A 15457-nucleotide genomic window follows, 5' to 3' on the forward strand; every position below is an offset into this window, starting at 1 on the left:
CAGATGACGCTTTACGTCCTGCGTATGGTTAATGGTGCCCTTCCACCATTATATAAGCTATATTGTGTCTCTCCCATTAACTACGGCCTCAGCTCGCGGCAGTGTTGATGGTTTCTTTTCTGTTGTGACGGCTGTTGCTAACGCCCCTCAGAGGCGGCCTCTGATTGGTCAGGACCACAGGCCCCTCCCCCTGCTCAGACTGTTCCAGTGCAGCCAGGGGCTCTGCTGCTTCAGTTGTACGCGGCCGGTTTCGCCGTTAAAACGTGCAGAAGGACGGTAGATATTCGCCGTAGCGCTGGTCTGGGCGGTTAATTGCCTTCGCGGCGACGCTCTGAGCGCTTCTCCCCGCCTCTGGATGAGCAGCAGGGGGGGGTCCAGAGGGAGAAGCAGCGGCCGTCCGGTACATTGTTTTGAACAGGCAGCTAACTTCAGTGTGGAGTTTACCAGCTAGCCGCGCTCGCCTCTAACCATAAACCAAAAAAAAAACACCGCAGTTCACGGTGTTCCCGTTTTTTTTTGTTTTTTAGGCGTGTCGTTATTTTGCGGGAAATGGTGACTTTCTCTGCCGTGGTTAGACCTCTGGTCTCCCACCTCCAGCGACGGCTCGTCAGACACGCCTGGAGTCCGAGGATAACGCCCGTCCGACGGTGCAACCTGACGGCGTGCTCCAGCAAATATGTCCTATCTCCGAGTGAGTACACACTGGCTTAGCCGCACCGCTTTCCGGGTTGTTTTTGGGCTGCCTCTGCTGTCTCATTGTTAGTTAGTCGACAAAAGGGGGGAAAGGTTTCGTTAGAAAAGCAGGTACGGGTGCCCGCAGGTCAATAACCCATGAAGCTTCGCCAAAATAACGACCTTCTGCCCTGAGGATGCTGTCCAGATGAAGCCCTTTGCCCCACATGGCTGCCTGCCTGCCTGCCTGGGCTGTTGGAGCTTATTTCATCATTCCATCATGTCATCTGTCCTTATTGCTGTTCTTTAGCTTTATGTCAGGCTTCATCACCAGAATGAACCCTGTGCCTGACCCTGCGTTAATCCTTTATGGGTTCTATGTTATCTTAATCCTCTGAGAGAAGTCACATGCCTTTTTCTTTCTTTTACCACTGAATAAAACACACCCAAGCTGGTCTGACAAGTCCAGAGACTTTAATTACAGCACCCACTTACATAAGGTGTCTTTGTCCCGCTGTAGGCCACAGATTAAACGACTAGAAACCGGAGACTGTCTGTTCGCTGGAGCAAAGCAGAGGTTTTTAGTTGATTATCAGCCAGTAATAATGTTGGGTTGTTTTTTTTCGTTAGGAAATGCTCATTAAAAAGATCTGTCTTTACAGTCATTAGTGTCAGATGTTTAGATGTAACAAACAAATAATCTGAAGAATATACTAGACTAGACGACAGACAGCTGGCTTCAGTAAAAGCGTTGATTTCAGTCTCCTTGTCTGTAATAATTTTGCCTTTAATTAAAGATTTAAAAGCGTCTCAGCCGCATCGATCATCTGTGCTGGTGGGTCCGGAACATTTTTGGGAACCCCTTGTTTAGATTGGAGTGATGATCCAAAGCAACTTTCTGAAGCTTGTGTGGGAAAATCCTGGTGGTCAACTCGGTCCTCTTTGGTGGCATCTGGTGGCCCAAGGCCCGAAGAGCAGCTTCTGCTGGTGGTTCTAGGAGTTTCCTTTCAAACTGGCCTCTCACATTACTGTGACATCCATCCATGGTCCATCCCTGCCTGGGTGGAGCTGCACCCTCATCAATCAACCAGTCAACTAACTAATCAACCAATCAGCTTTATATCTAGAGCACATTTTAAAAACCATAGGTGACCAAAGTGCTGTACATTAAAACAAGAAAAGGTTAAAACATACACACGCAACATCAAAAGCTAAGAACCAGGTTCACGGCAAGAGTATTTAAAATGCAATACACGACAAGATCGGTGTCTTAAAAGCCAGGAAATAACTGTGTTTTTTAAATAAAAGCGATTTTAAAAACAAGAAAAGAGGACACTGGGCAGGTAGACATCCCAGAGACACGCAGGACTAGCAACCATGCACTAGGGCTGTACGATATATTAAAACGCATATTTCTAAAATAGAAATCATACTGATCAAAACATTAAAATCATATATTTTAAGTGCAGGACTGGCCCCTTTATGCTGTTGCTTAATGACATATTTTTAGATAAAAAAAAAAAAAAAAATTTGAATTCAAGCTCAACCCTTTATTCAACCAACTTTTTACCAAAACTGCAAGTTTTTAAAAAAGAAAAAAGAACGTGATGACGAGGGCATTCCTGGGTCTGTGATTGGTTGGGATGATGTAACGACTGGAGTATTAATCTACATGATAGGCTAGAAAGCGAAAGTTCTACTGAACATTTTTTTTTCTGTCGCACCACACATCTATTGTTTGTTTATTTATTTATTTATTTAGTTAGTTAACATAAAAACATACACACACCCAAGGTTAATTTAGAGGGACCAATTAACCTAAGAGTCTTTTTTTTTGGATTGTGGGTGTAGGGCTGGATGATAATTCAATAACAATACATATCGATGATAGAAAAAAAGGTAAATAAAAAGTTCAATAGAATAACAGTTTTCCTTCCTTTTGCATTCTAGCCATGTAGGTTAATATTACATCATTACATCCTCCCAACCAATCACAACGCAGACCCAGGAACCAAGCTCCGCCTCCTTCAGGGCTACACTTTTTTGAATTTGTTGATAATTTCTATTTTATCGACATGCTTTTTATCTGGTGTCAGTTTACAAGAAAGGAAACTTGACGCTCTTTACAAAATAAACCGGTCCGGTTCATGTCCAGAAAAACGATCCAAAAAAACACTTTTATGCTGTTAGCAGGAAAATCATCATAATTAACAGAAATGGAGGCTGTAAAAAATCACTTTGTTCAATCTATATAATGTTTTACTTAGTAGTAGAGTTGTTGAAATAAATGAACTTTTCACTGTTCTAATTTATTGAATATAACTATTATTAAATCAGTCCAATGCAACCAACTCATAAAAACAGATTCAATGACAGATAAATATAGTCCAATCTGATCCTAATTATAAGAGTTAATTTCAACTTTGTCTAAGGAAGAAGAAGATTTCCCTGATTCATTGGCTTTGCTGCGATCTCCTAATTATTGAAATGCTCGATAATTATGCAGGTCACTAATTGTTTTAATTAGATTTATAGAATAAAAAGTTGTTAAAATGTAACCAGTTTTATCTGAAGACGTTTATAAATGCGTCTCAATGGAAACGCAGCAAATTCAGGGACTGCGGCTGAGCAGGTCGCATCCCTGGAGCTGAAAGCTGCAGCGACCAAAACTGTCTCTCTGGCTTTATTATGTATACGACTAAAAACCTCCAGTTTGAAGGGAAAAGCTGCAGCTGTTAGAACCATCATCTAATTATAATCTGGGATTTACTCTAAATTCCTCCATCTGTATTTTCAGCATCCCGTCTCATAGGCTGAGATAAAACGGGTACCTTTGTGTTTTTTTTGTTGTTTTCATTGGATTTGGGGTCGTTGGGAGTTTAAACTCCTCCTGTTTCTCAGTCTCAGCTGTTTCCACTTCAGCACCTGCTGAATTTACACCTGGGCTGAGGATTGCTCTCCGATTTCAACACGTGGATTACCAGAGTTTAGAGAAACGTCTTGTCTGAGCAGCCAAGGCTTTGCGGGCCGTTATGGTGTGACCAGACAACAACAGAGGGAGGAGCCAGCGCCGTCTGACGCTGGAGGTCAGCTCCCAGTCAGACCTGTTCAGCTCCGTCCTCAGCAGAAACTTTAAACCTCGAGCCGAGCCGGCGCAGGGAAAGCAGCTTCTTCTGCCCGCACCTCTGCGTTTGGATTAAGTTTTGGACGTTTTTTTTCAGGAAGTAGAAGACTTATTAAGTTTTTTTTTTTAGGATTAAAAACCCCCAGAAATGTGTTATCTAGGAGATCCAGCTGGGTTTGGGGGTAATTAGGAGTCAGAAGCGCTGACGGACGTTGAGCCGGGCCCGGCGGCTTGACCTGCCAGAGGTCCAGGTCTGCTTCCCCTGCTGCGGAGCGGAGCTGGGGGAGTGCCAGGACATTCCCGAGTGTCACTCCGTACAGCCGGCCCACAGAGAGAAGTCAGAGGAGAAGAAGGAAGCTCTGCTGCTCCCTGACTCACTTTCTCCCTTCGCTTCGTCCTTGGAAGGACTGAGGGCTGTGTATCTAGCTCTGACGCGCTGTAGGTGATCTGGGTTGTTTTCGTGAGGCGTTTTCTTTGATCCGTTTTGAAATGCACTGTCTGAAGAAGCAGGAGGCAGCAGAGCACACCAGGGAAAGTAGGTGTCAGCGCTTTTCTTCCTTTGACTGCAAACGGCAGCAGCGGCAGCAGCAGCTCCATGAAACCTGCCGTTTCTTTCTGATTTGCTTCTTTTCCTCCTCCTCCCCCAGTGCATCCCATGTGGCAGGGCCCCCTGGAGGTGCCGGGAGGCGACCATCAGTCCCCGATAGATATCGCCGCCAGGAAGGCGGTCTATGACTGGCAGCTGAAACCTCTGGTGGCGACCTACGACCCGCAGACCTGCCAGCAGATCTGGAACAACGGTTACTCCTTCCTGGTGGAGTACGACGACACCACAGACAAGAACAGTGAGTCATTGTTTAATTAAATTAAACTTACTTCCAGTAACATCGGGGAGAAATGGCCGTAAGAAACTTTTTCTTTTAAGGAAGTATTGTAGAAAAATAGCCAACTCAGTCTTAAGTTCCTCATTCTGACCGGTTTGTCTCCTGGCTGTAATTTTCCTTTAAATCCTGAGTGTATTGCAGAGAAACCTCAGCAGGGAGAGTGAATGTTTGGATCTCCAAAGAGGATTATCTCCTCCCCCCCCCACTCCCCCTCTTAAAGAGCCCTATATGTATGAAGATCCAGTCATCAGTCCCGCTCTTCAAACGCCACGTGCAGCGCTGACCTTCATGTGACTCGGGTGTTTGCGCTGATCTCTGTCTGACTTATAATTTCCACCTCTTCCAGGATAATCACAATCCTTTTACCAGCACACAATAGCTCTAAATACGAGGCGCATTTCAGGAGGATTAAACATGTTTAAAGGAGCTATAAATACCTGCTTTATGTTCAGAGTCCAAAGAACAAAAACGCTTTATTCTGTGAAATGCTGAGAGAAGGAATTTGACTCCTTATATAAACAAGGAATCCATTTTTCTTTTATCTTGGTGGAAGAAAATGTGCTGTAGCTAATTTTTAAACCTTTTTTTTCCCATCTACATGAATATCTGAGGAGAAGGCAGCTTAAGTTTTTAGTGCTGTTTAACTTTCTGTGATAAGTCTATGAACAGAGTAAAAAGTAGTTCCTTTAAAACGGATCTTTGTCGTTTCCTTCCTGGTTTCCTGGAAAGTTTTTGGTCTGTCTTTCCCTCCATGTCAACCTGGAAACAGCTTCACTTTTTCTACTTTTTTATTATCTTACAGCCTCCTTTTAAAAAGGGATTAAATAAATGTATTCCTCAGATATCCATATAATAAACCGCATGAGAAAAGTTCAGAGATAAAACGAAATAAAAATGGAATCAAGCGTGTCCTTGTTGACAGCTCTTCCCGTAAAGCTTAACCTGCTTCCTCTGACCAACCATGACATGATCCTTCAGCTTGATTAGAGGCCACCTGTGGTAAATTTGGTAGTTAATCTTTTTGCTCGTATGCGATCCATATCCAGCTTTTTAATGGCAGTGTGAGTGAGCCAAATCTGATCTTTGCACCCCCCAAAAAAATCCCATTTGTGGTACTAATTGGGATATTTTTCAAAGCGTCCTCAGTCTGAACGGGTATGTTGCATTTTATCCGTGTTTAACGTCACTAACGTCCACACACAGTGCTAGCAGCTAGCGCTCCATAACAGACCGTTGCTAATAGCTGTGCTGCTTTCTTCTTGCCTTATTTAGGCTCGCTGTGATGTGGTCTGAATATTATCGGCTCCTATTGCTCAGCAGCTTTCTAATAATAAGGAGAGATGCTGGCCGGTATCCATGTTTTCTTTTTTTTTTTTTTTTAGTGAAACTTTCTTGAACTGTGTTTTTCTGACCAAATATATAATGGTGTCCCACATTTTTAATTTCAAGAATAAATTTAAAAAAACTGGCCCAGTAGGGGCCCGCCTGGATTCTTTTCAATAAAACCTTCATCTGAACACTGGAAAAATTGATCTAAAAATAAACTAACTTTAAGAACATTTTACTTATTTGTCCTTGCTTTGAGCGGGTGAATAAGATTAATTGCCAATGGAATGAGTATTTTGATCCCTAAAATAAGATAATTAGACATCCTGCACTTGAAATAAGATGATAGAGATGAGTTGTTTCTATTTAAAGGTATACAATGCAACCGGGGTTGATTTTCCAGCGAGGCTCCCCCCAGAGGGCGAAAGCATGTTTATTTGACGTTAACACGCGGTTCTTTGTTGTTGCTTTCGCGCGTGCATATAGTGAATGGCAGGGTAAAAACACATGGAGTTCTCGCCGTAAAGCGAGACTTCTGTGTGTCCGGGCTGTGAGCTCTTGCAATTGCAAGTACGGTATTTCCCCCACAGACCCCCAGGGCGGCCGAGAAAACCTTTGTTCAACCTGAAATGGCTCATTTAATCATCCAAAACGGTATGGAACACATTAATTAACTGAAAAATGTTGCATAGTATACCTTTAAGTGCAAAAATCTTATTCCATTGGCAGATAATCTTATTTACCTGCTCAAATCAAGGACAAATGCACTAATTTAAGAACATTTTACTTATTTTAAGTTCTGTTTTTGCAGTGAAGTCACCGATATTGTTTCATGTTGCATGTTTTCCTGCTGTCCTGCAGCCGTAACACTGATGCACATCTTCTGTATGCTTGTGGTGCAGCGCTGAAGGGAGGTCCCTTACAAGCTAACTTTAGGCTGTGTCAGTTCCACTTCCACTGGGGTGAGAGCAACGACTGGGGCTCAGAGCACACTGTGGACCGGAGGCTGTTTCCCGCAGAGGTACCGTGTCGGCACTGAAACATGCTCCCACCAACACAGAGACACCAACAGCAGCAAAGTTCACGATGTGTCAGAAGACTGTCCTAAAAAAACACACAACCGTTGTTTATGTTAAGCAGAATTAGGTTTTTAACAATGTGGTACGGATGTTGTTGAATAACGGTATAAACGAATGACCAGAGATGATATATTGTTGGTTAATGATGATGAAATTCAAATTTATTTTAGTTTTTATTCCCATCTTTTGTTTTAATTGTCTGAATGTAGGCGATCATTTGTACGTTGAGTAGAAAGCTGGGCCAAGCACACATCCTTGTGGCACGCCTGTGCTGAAGCTCAGATATTAAAAACACCCAGACGAGATAACTGGTATAGATCATTAAACCACCATCACTATAAAACCAATGCTTCCATATAATATGATCATTTAAGGTTTAAACGTACCTCGCCTATAACTACCTACATTTTGGATAGTTGAGTTTTAATCTGGCAGAAAGCTGCTTTAGTCCTTCTCCAGCTGGCTGCCATGTAAACATGAGTAGAATTCATTATTAGTTTTGCAGCAAAGGGAGATGTTAAATCGTTGGACAAGAGCAAAAAAACAACAACAAAAAAGTATTTTTACAAAGTTTCTGCCTAAATTTAGATTAAATTTGCCATCTTCTGTGTATCTTACATGTAAACCTCATGGCGACAATGGAAACGGTATTTTATGACACAAACCCCTTTTTATTTCCCAGCTGATTGTTGTTGCTTGTAAAACACACCGCATGAATAATTCAGTTATAATTAGCTGTACTACTTTTTAGCTCAGGCACAGGAGAAAATGAACCAAAAACATCACAACGAGTCCTTTCCTTCATCTTTTCTGTTTTTTTAATGAAAGCCTGGATTATTTGGGGACGCCTCAAATGAAACAAATTATCCTTTTAAATCTGGTTCCAGTGATGGTTTTAATTTAAGAGCTGAAAAAGTTAAGGCTGCATAAAAAGCTGTCCCAGTCCAAACAGAGCATTGATTTAGTTTGACCTCCTGTTTTTTCCTACTTCAGTTATTCCTCAGAAATGTATTTACCCAGCATTAGTTAATACACAACTTTAGTTATTTTATTTAACTAACATTAGATGAACTTTATTTTTTTATTTAACTAGCATTATATGAACTTTAGTTTTTTTTTATCTAACTAGCATTAAATCAACATTAGTTTATTTAACTAGCATTAGATGAACATTCGTTTTTCTATTTACCTAGCATTAAATGTACTTTAGTTTTTCATTTAACTACCTTTAGATGAACTTAGTTTTTTTTATTTAACTAGCATCAGATGAACATTAGTTTTTTTATTTAACCAACATTAAATTAACTTGTTTTTTATTTATTTAACTAACATTAGATGAATATTAGGTTTTTTAAATTTAACTAGCATCAGATGAACTTTAGTTTTTATTTAACTAGCATTTGATTAACTTTAGTTTTTTATTTATTTAACTAGCATCAGATGAACTTTAGTTTTTTTTATTTAACCAGCATTTGATGAACTTTAGTTTTTTTTATTTAGCTAGCATCAGATGAACATTAGTTTTTTTTTATTTAACCAGCATTAAATTAACTTTAGTTTTTTATTTATTTAACTAGCATTAGATGAATATTAGGTTTTTTAAATTTTACTAGCATCAGATGAACTTTAGTTTTTATTTAACTAGCTTAAGATGAACATTATTATTTTTTTATTTAACCAGCATTTGATTAACTAGTTTTTTATTTATTTAACTAGCATTTGATTAACTTTAGTTTTTTATTTATTTAACTACCATCAGATGAACTTTAGTTTTTTTTATTTAGCTAGTTTAAGATGAACATTAGATGTTTTAATTTAACCAGCATTAGATGAACTTTAGTTTTTTATTTATTTAACTAGCTTAAGATGAACATTAGTTTTTTATTTAACTACCTTTAGATGAACATTAGATTTTTTTATATAACCAGCATTAAATGAGCTTTAGTTTTATTGCTCTGCTGAGAGTCGTGTTTCAGTGGTGCTGCCCGGCTCCAGGTCCCTGGGCTCCAACGTTGGTTTGTTTGGATTAAAAAACCCCGTTTCCATGTTGTTCCGTGACGTTCTCAGATGTTCCACTGACTCTGCGCCTGTTTCCCCCCAGAACACTGGGCCGTTGTTGCTGGGAATATCCACAGTTCTCACCAGTCTAAGGTGTTTGTGTGCAGGGTGTCAGATTTTAGCCGTTTCATTGTGTCCTCTGGTGCTTTGTGTGTTTCCAGCTCCACCTGGTCCACTGGAACTCTGACCGCTACTCTCTGTTCGAGGAGGCGGTGATGGAGGAGGACGGACTGGCCGTTATCGGAGTCTTCCTGAAGGTGCACTCTCTGTCCTCTCAGGCTCAGTACCGCGTGTGTTCGCTGGTCATCAGGAGATGAACTGTGGCTTTAATCCGGATTAATGTCTTCTGCTGGTGTAGGTGGGAAAACGACACGAGGGGCTGCAGAAGCTGGTTGACGCGCTGCCTGCTATCAGACACAAGGTCAGTCGCACGCACTGGAGAATGCTTCCAACGGACCAGAGGCGTCCAAACATTTAGCACGTCTGACTAAAAAGTTACATTATTTCATATTTTTCCCCATTAACAAGAAAATGTCTCAGACTTTTTCCTTGATAAAACAAAATAGATTTTCCTCATGATTTGGGTGGAATCTTTTCCATTCCTCTGGTGTATACGCTTTTATTTTTTTTAGTACATTTTGAATTAATCCCCAGCAATAAAAACAAGAACTTTATTCCTGCTGTCTTTAGCCATGTTAATGAACGTCTGCCTTTAAAAAAAAATGTCGCTGCAGGTTCGTGGTCCGACTCACCCTGAGGCCAAACATTGTGGTTAATAACGGAAAAATACGATGTGGTGTTTCATTTTAGAAGATCTACATTTTTAATTGAAAACCTCCCCATCTGTCTGAGGTCCTGATTGCTGCCGTTCCTGAACTGCCGCCTGGGGCCATAGAAAATGATTCCTTGGGAAGCAAATGGCCCCCAGGCTGCACTCTGGGCACCCCTGCTGTTGTTATTACCACCAATATGTTTTAAAGTGGCGCCCTCTGCTGGTTTCACATAGCAATTACACCTCAAGCTGGGTCACAGGAAGTTTACTATACGCTAAATTAATTATGTGCCAGACTTAAGCGCCTGCCTGCATGCTCTCAGGTGTCTGCCGCTTAGTGCACACATTTAAGAGACGGCGCTGACATCATGAGTCGGGTCTCTGCAGGGTTTCTTCAGTCTGCATTTAGCTTTTTACCACCTGCTTTATGTCTTCTGGGTCGAAACCACTGATCTCTATTATACACTGGAGTGCTGATTTTGCCGAAAAACTGAAGTCACTGGCCGCCATCTTGCTACTCCCTACTCTCACAGAATCCCATTGGATTTGGTTGCAACAACAAGCAGTTTTCTGGCTGTGTGAAAACGTTTCATAGGTAATTCTACAGTCAGTGGATGTACTAACACTATCAACTACTAGGAAATTAGGTGCTGAAATATTTAATATTTTACATGTTAATCATATATATATATATATATATATATATATATATATATATATATATATATATATATATATATATATATATATATATATATATATATAAATATAAAAAACATGTTAAATATTTCAGCACGACTTTCTCAGTACTTGATAGTTTTAGAACATAACATAAAAGTATATGGCATTTGACATTAAAAATGTTTTAAGCCCCCCTGAACATTAGAAAATCCTCGTTATTCGATGCTGTAGCGCACATATTCCCTAGTTACTGGAGGAAAATAGGGAGTACCAATATGGCGGCTGGTGGCTTCAAAGCGACTCGTTCTAACAGCGGCTATTAGCACTCCAGTGTATAATATAGCTCAGTGGTCGAAACACAAGCCAGAGGAAGTCCGGGTGGAAAAGCCACTTTAAGATCACTCTGACTTGATTAACGCTCTGCTCAGCGTTAGGGTTATACGGGTGTTTGCTTAATTTCCTCCGTCTCTGTCTGCAGGACAGCTTGGTGGAGTTCAACCGCTTCGATCCCGCCTGCCTGTTACCCGCCAACATCGACGACTACTGGACGTACCACGGCTCTCTGACCACGCCCCCTCTGACCGAATCTGTCACCTGGATGGTCATGAAGCAGCACATAGAAGTCAGCCATGACCAGGTCTGTAATCTTATTCATTTACATCTCAGACTGGGGGCTGAAGATTATTTTAGGCAAAAAAAAGACAGAACGCTGGATCTTGTCTCTTTTCACCAATGAACGGATGTAGATGCTTGAAAAGGACGTTTTTCTCCCAGGCTGCTAACCTCTTAAAGGGAACTCAAAGTAAAAATTAAAGTAAAATTTTCTTGAAATGTTTGTATTTTTCCTTGATTTGAGCAGGTAAATAATATTATTTGCCAATGGAATAAGACGGTTGCACTTAAAGTAGGAACAATTCATCTTTATCATCTCGTTCTGTACGCACTCTATGCATACAAAATGACAGTAAAGTTGTCTAAGTTTAAGTCTTGTTTCAAGTGCAGAATAGCTAATAATCTTATTTTAGCTGTAAAAATACTCACCCCATTGGCAAATAGTCTTATTTAGCTGTTCAAATCAAGGAAAAATATACTAATTTCAAGAAAATTGTACTTTTAGTGCCCCTTTTGCAGTGTACTGTTTCCACATAAATTTAGATGTTGGAGCTGCAGGGAAGTTTCCTTCATCCGGTGTCTCTCCTGCTGAAGGAAAATAAATAAACAGTTCACCTGGTATTCAGAGCCGATTTTCTACATAATTTAGAAATTTCAGGGTCACTTTATTATTCCTGAACAGAAGACCGAAGCATTTCATCTGCAGTCATCGTCTTAACATCTCTCTACTGCCCCCGTGTGGCCGAATCTAGTCTCTGCAGTCCAGTTTAACCAAACCTGAGGGACCAGGACTCTGTTTAGGCCCGTTGTTGGTCAATCTGTCAGGAGCTGTCACGTTTCTGATCAGTTGTTTGGCTACAACAACTCCTTAATGAGCTCCACGGTTTCTGCACGAAAAAAGTAAAATAGTAAAATCATGTGGGAACAGCTGGAGCTCAGTGTCGGCGCGTTCGCTTCTAATTTTAACCCAGAAAAGCCTTTATTACTCACAGCGCAGATTAAAGTTATCCGTCCACCTGAGAATTCACAGCCATCCAGCTCTCACCACACGTTAACGGATCCAAACCTGCATATCTATAACCTCAGGGAGAACCTCCAGAGGAGACATCTATATTTAACCAAAAATTGTTAAATATAATTTCATCAATATTGCCAGTACCAACCTGAATGCATGAACTCCCATAAAATGCTTAGTTTGGTATAAAATTTACCAAATATTCCCAGAAGACCATAAAAATAAGTTTTATTTGTAGGCACCGTTCAGGACACTCGAGGTTGCTGCACAAAAGCACAAATCATAGAAATAAGATTCTGCGTGGAATCTGCAGTGAACGGCTTCCGCGTCGTTGGAACCTTTTATAGGAGGAACGTCAAAGCTGGACAACAAACTTTGATTCTAACCGTTTTATTTAAACTCGTTTGGGCCGTGATGATTAAAAACGAACATTTTTAGCATCTTCTCTCTCTCTCTCTCTCTTTCTCCCTCTCTTCCAGCTCGCAGTCTTCAGGAGCCTGCTGTTCACCTCGGCTGAGGAGGAGGTCCAGAAGAGCATGGTGAACAACTTCCGGGTGCAGCAGCCTCTGCGGGGCCGCACCGTCCGCTCCTCCTTTACTCCCTTCCTGCAGGAGGCGCCGTAGGCCTGAGGAGCGGCACCTCAAACGCCGCCGGACTCTGTAACGACGCGCCGCTGCTTGTCAGCGATTCAAGCGGAAGAGGTGTTTGAACGAGCTTCGTCTGGGGAGCTTTAAGCTGTTTTTATTTTTTATTTTTAATGCAATCATTTTATGTTTTATTCCAATGATGAGGATTTTTACCCGGATGATGAAAGAAGACGTGTTTTTAGACATTTATTCTAACCCAGATTGACTTTCAGACAGATCATCAATAAGGGAATAAGGGTCACTGAGGGTGATTCTATTCACTCAAATCATTTTAACGGTTTCCTTACCATACATTGTATTTATTACACAGTTTGTTGGGTTTGTTTCAGCCTGCAGCTCAGTGCACAGAGTCGCGTTGAGCTGCAGGTTCAGTAAAAACTCAACATGTCTGAAATCCTGAATCCTGCAGCTGCTCTGAGCTGCTGCCCGTTTACAGCAAAAATCCCAGAAAAATGTCCACAATCCGGACGTTTCACCATTAATCCTGTAATACTGAACTTTTCTTCATCTGTTACAAAGAGATTATTCTGAACACGCCTGACATTCAGAACCACTTTTTTTTTTCACTCTCCTCGGCCTTTTGTTACTGAGACGCACAAACGTGTAACGTTACAGCAGCACATGCTTTTATTTTAGAAAAACCCTGAGTGTGGGAACGAAATGGGGAACAAATTACAGCGTTCTGCAAACCGCAGTGCCTTAAATGTTCTGATTTCTCTTTCATCTCCTCAGAAGTGGTCAACGTTCACAGCCACTGTCGTTATCTGCGTAATTTTCTCTTTCCTGACGCCTTTAACAGAACAAAACAGAGAAATTCAGCCAATCTCGTCGGGATCAGAAGTCGTCTGATGTTGTCATCTGTCTGTTTGACTCAAACTGATCCAATCAACCAAGTAAAACTAATCAGTGGAGCTTCTAGGGCTGAGGAGCCGTACTGTGAGCTGATGGGTTTTACATGGCTGTTCTGGACGACATGAACTAAAGTAAAACCCGTCAATGTGCACAATGTAAGAAAATGTTGCAGTAGACCGGGCTGATAAACGGCCTGCAAACCCATTTTTTTTCTTAGAGAAGTCTAGATTGCATTTAATCGCGTAGTTAAGTGGCACTAATGCACCAAAAGCATCGTGTGTGTAAATAGTCTCCACAGAATAGGGGTTCGCCCAGGGTGCTGTTCATGCAAGAACTACCAATTTGTAGCCGATTTAGTTTTTAACTAATATCTAATTGCACAAAAAAGTGCCTGCTTCCAGTAACTGACTTTAACAGCTGGATGTATCGTTTTTAACCCGTTGCAGCTGTGCTTCCTGCTCTACGTCCACGTAGCACCGAAGAATCTGACTTTTGCAACACATGCAGGCTTAGGCAATATTTTATCTTCCTGCTTTGCGTCAACGCCCGCCTCTGTCGGGCAGATAAAGCTGAAGCTGGAGGAGCAGATATGTGGCCGAGCGTCACGTGTCCTCTTGCGTTTTTCCTTTTTCAAATCAGGTTTTTCGGTCGAGTTGAGGCGCAGGCGAGAGGCCGCCGTCCGTGTAATCCTTCCTGAACAATGCAGCTATCCAAACTCCCGCCGGTTGGTGCAGCCCGAGGGTGACGCTGCACGGCGGAAACGCACCGAGTGACGGTTACTCGTTCTGACCAGCTTCAGAGTGGCTGGATAAACAGCAGAGGGCCACGGCGGGGGGGGAGGGATTGGTGTCTGGGTGTTTCTTATCGCCCATCTTTAATGCGTTAAGCCATCCCAGCGCCGCTTCTCTACTCATCACCTCCATGAGTTTCTTCCTCTGCCTTTTCCCGTTGCCATGCTGTTACTATAATGTTTTTTTTTTTTTAAATGCCGATGTTCAATCATTTGCAGAAACGGCCTTTTCTGTCTCACTGTAGAGACCCGTTTACATTTTTCACGACATGCGCATCACCGTAACGATTTAATTGGATCGTCGTTTGCCTTTCTGCTCACATGTGAATGAGCAGCTCACTGGGATGTTTTAGCAGCTGTACGTTGTTGCTGTAACTGTAAGCAGTGCATATTCTCCCTGTTTATTTGTCCAGCCTACATTCCTGCCCCCCCCCCTGCCGGGCCCCTCCCCTCCTCTCAGCTGCATGGCTGTTTTTTTTTTTTTTTTTTTTTTATATTCCCATCCAGCCGTGGAGCCGGGCCGATTCCTGTGAATCACCCTTTAACCGCCGACGATGTCCGTTTGATTTTTTTAAAGGAGTTGATGGAAATATCAAATGTTTAACAATAAAGTAATATATCAAGATAAATGGTTGGCTTTTTGTTGTGAATGACATGATCATTACATTGTATTCCTTTATAGATGTGGTTATCTGAGAATATGTTGTGAATTTTACAATAAACTATTAACCATGGTTAACAATTTTTGCTTGAAAAAGTGTTTAATTTAGAGACAAAGAAAAACACTTTATGTTCGTCCATTACTCACAGAGAATATTTAGGGTTTTCTATATAAATATTTGGTAAACTATGTTAAATAATGTATCTTAACTATGTTTCTTTTATACATATTGGGCAAAATATTAAAATAATACTTGAAAAAAGCATCATAACTAGGTACATCAA

General features: G+C 41.3%; 1 protein-coding gene across 2 annotated transcripts; it reads left to right on the top strand.

Annotated features, from left to right (window-relative positions):
* The first annotated feature begins 191 nt into the window (after positions 1 to 191).
* Positions 192 to 15254, top strand: ca5a (carbonic anhydrase Va). 2 transcript variants are annotated; one of them, XM_012862958.3, is made up of 7 exons: positions 192 to 691; positions 4444 to 4641; positions 6909 to 7027; positions 9305 to 9400; positions 9502 to 9564; positions 11075 to 11233; positions 12703 to 15254. In XM_012862958.3, the coding sequence occupies exons 1-7, from the start codon at positions 550 to 552 to the stop codon at positions 12844 to 12846; spliced, it is 921 nt and encodes a 306-aa protein (XP_012718412.2). In that variant the 5' UTR covers positions 192 to 549; the 3' UTR covers positions 12847 to 15254. The 2 variants fall into 2 exon arrangements, with proteins under 2 accessions (XP_012718412.2, XP_021172326.1); XM_021316651.2 differs by lacking the exon at positions 192 to 691 and adding an exon at positions 3803 to 4331.
* Positions 15255 to 15457: the final 203 nt, after the last annotated feature.

Source organism: Fundulus heteroclitus, chromosome 2 (genome assembly GCF_011125445.2).
Source record: "Fundulus heteroclitus isolate FHET01 chromosome 2, MU-UCD_Fhet_4.1, whole genome shotgun sequence".
Taxonomy (NCBI): Eukaryota; Metazoa; Chordata; class Actinopteri; order Cyprinodontiformes; family Fundulidae; genus Fundulus; species Fundulus heteroclitus.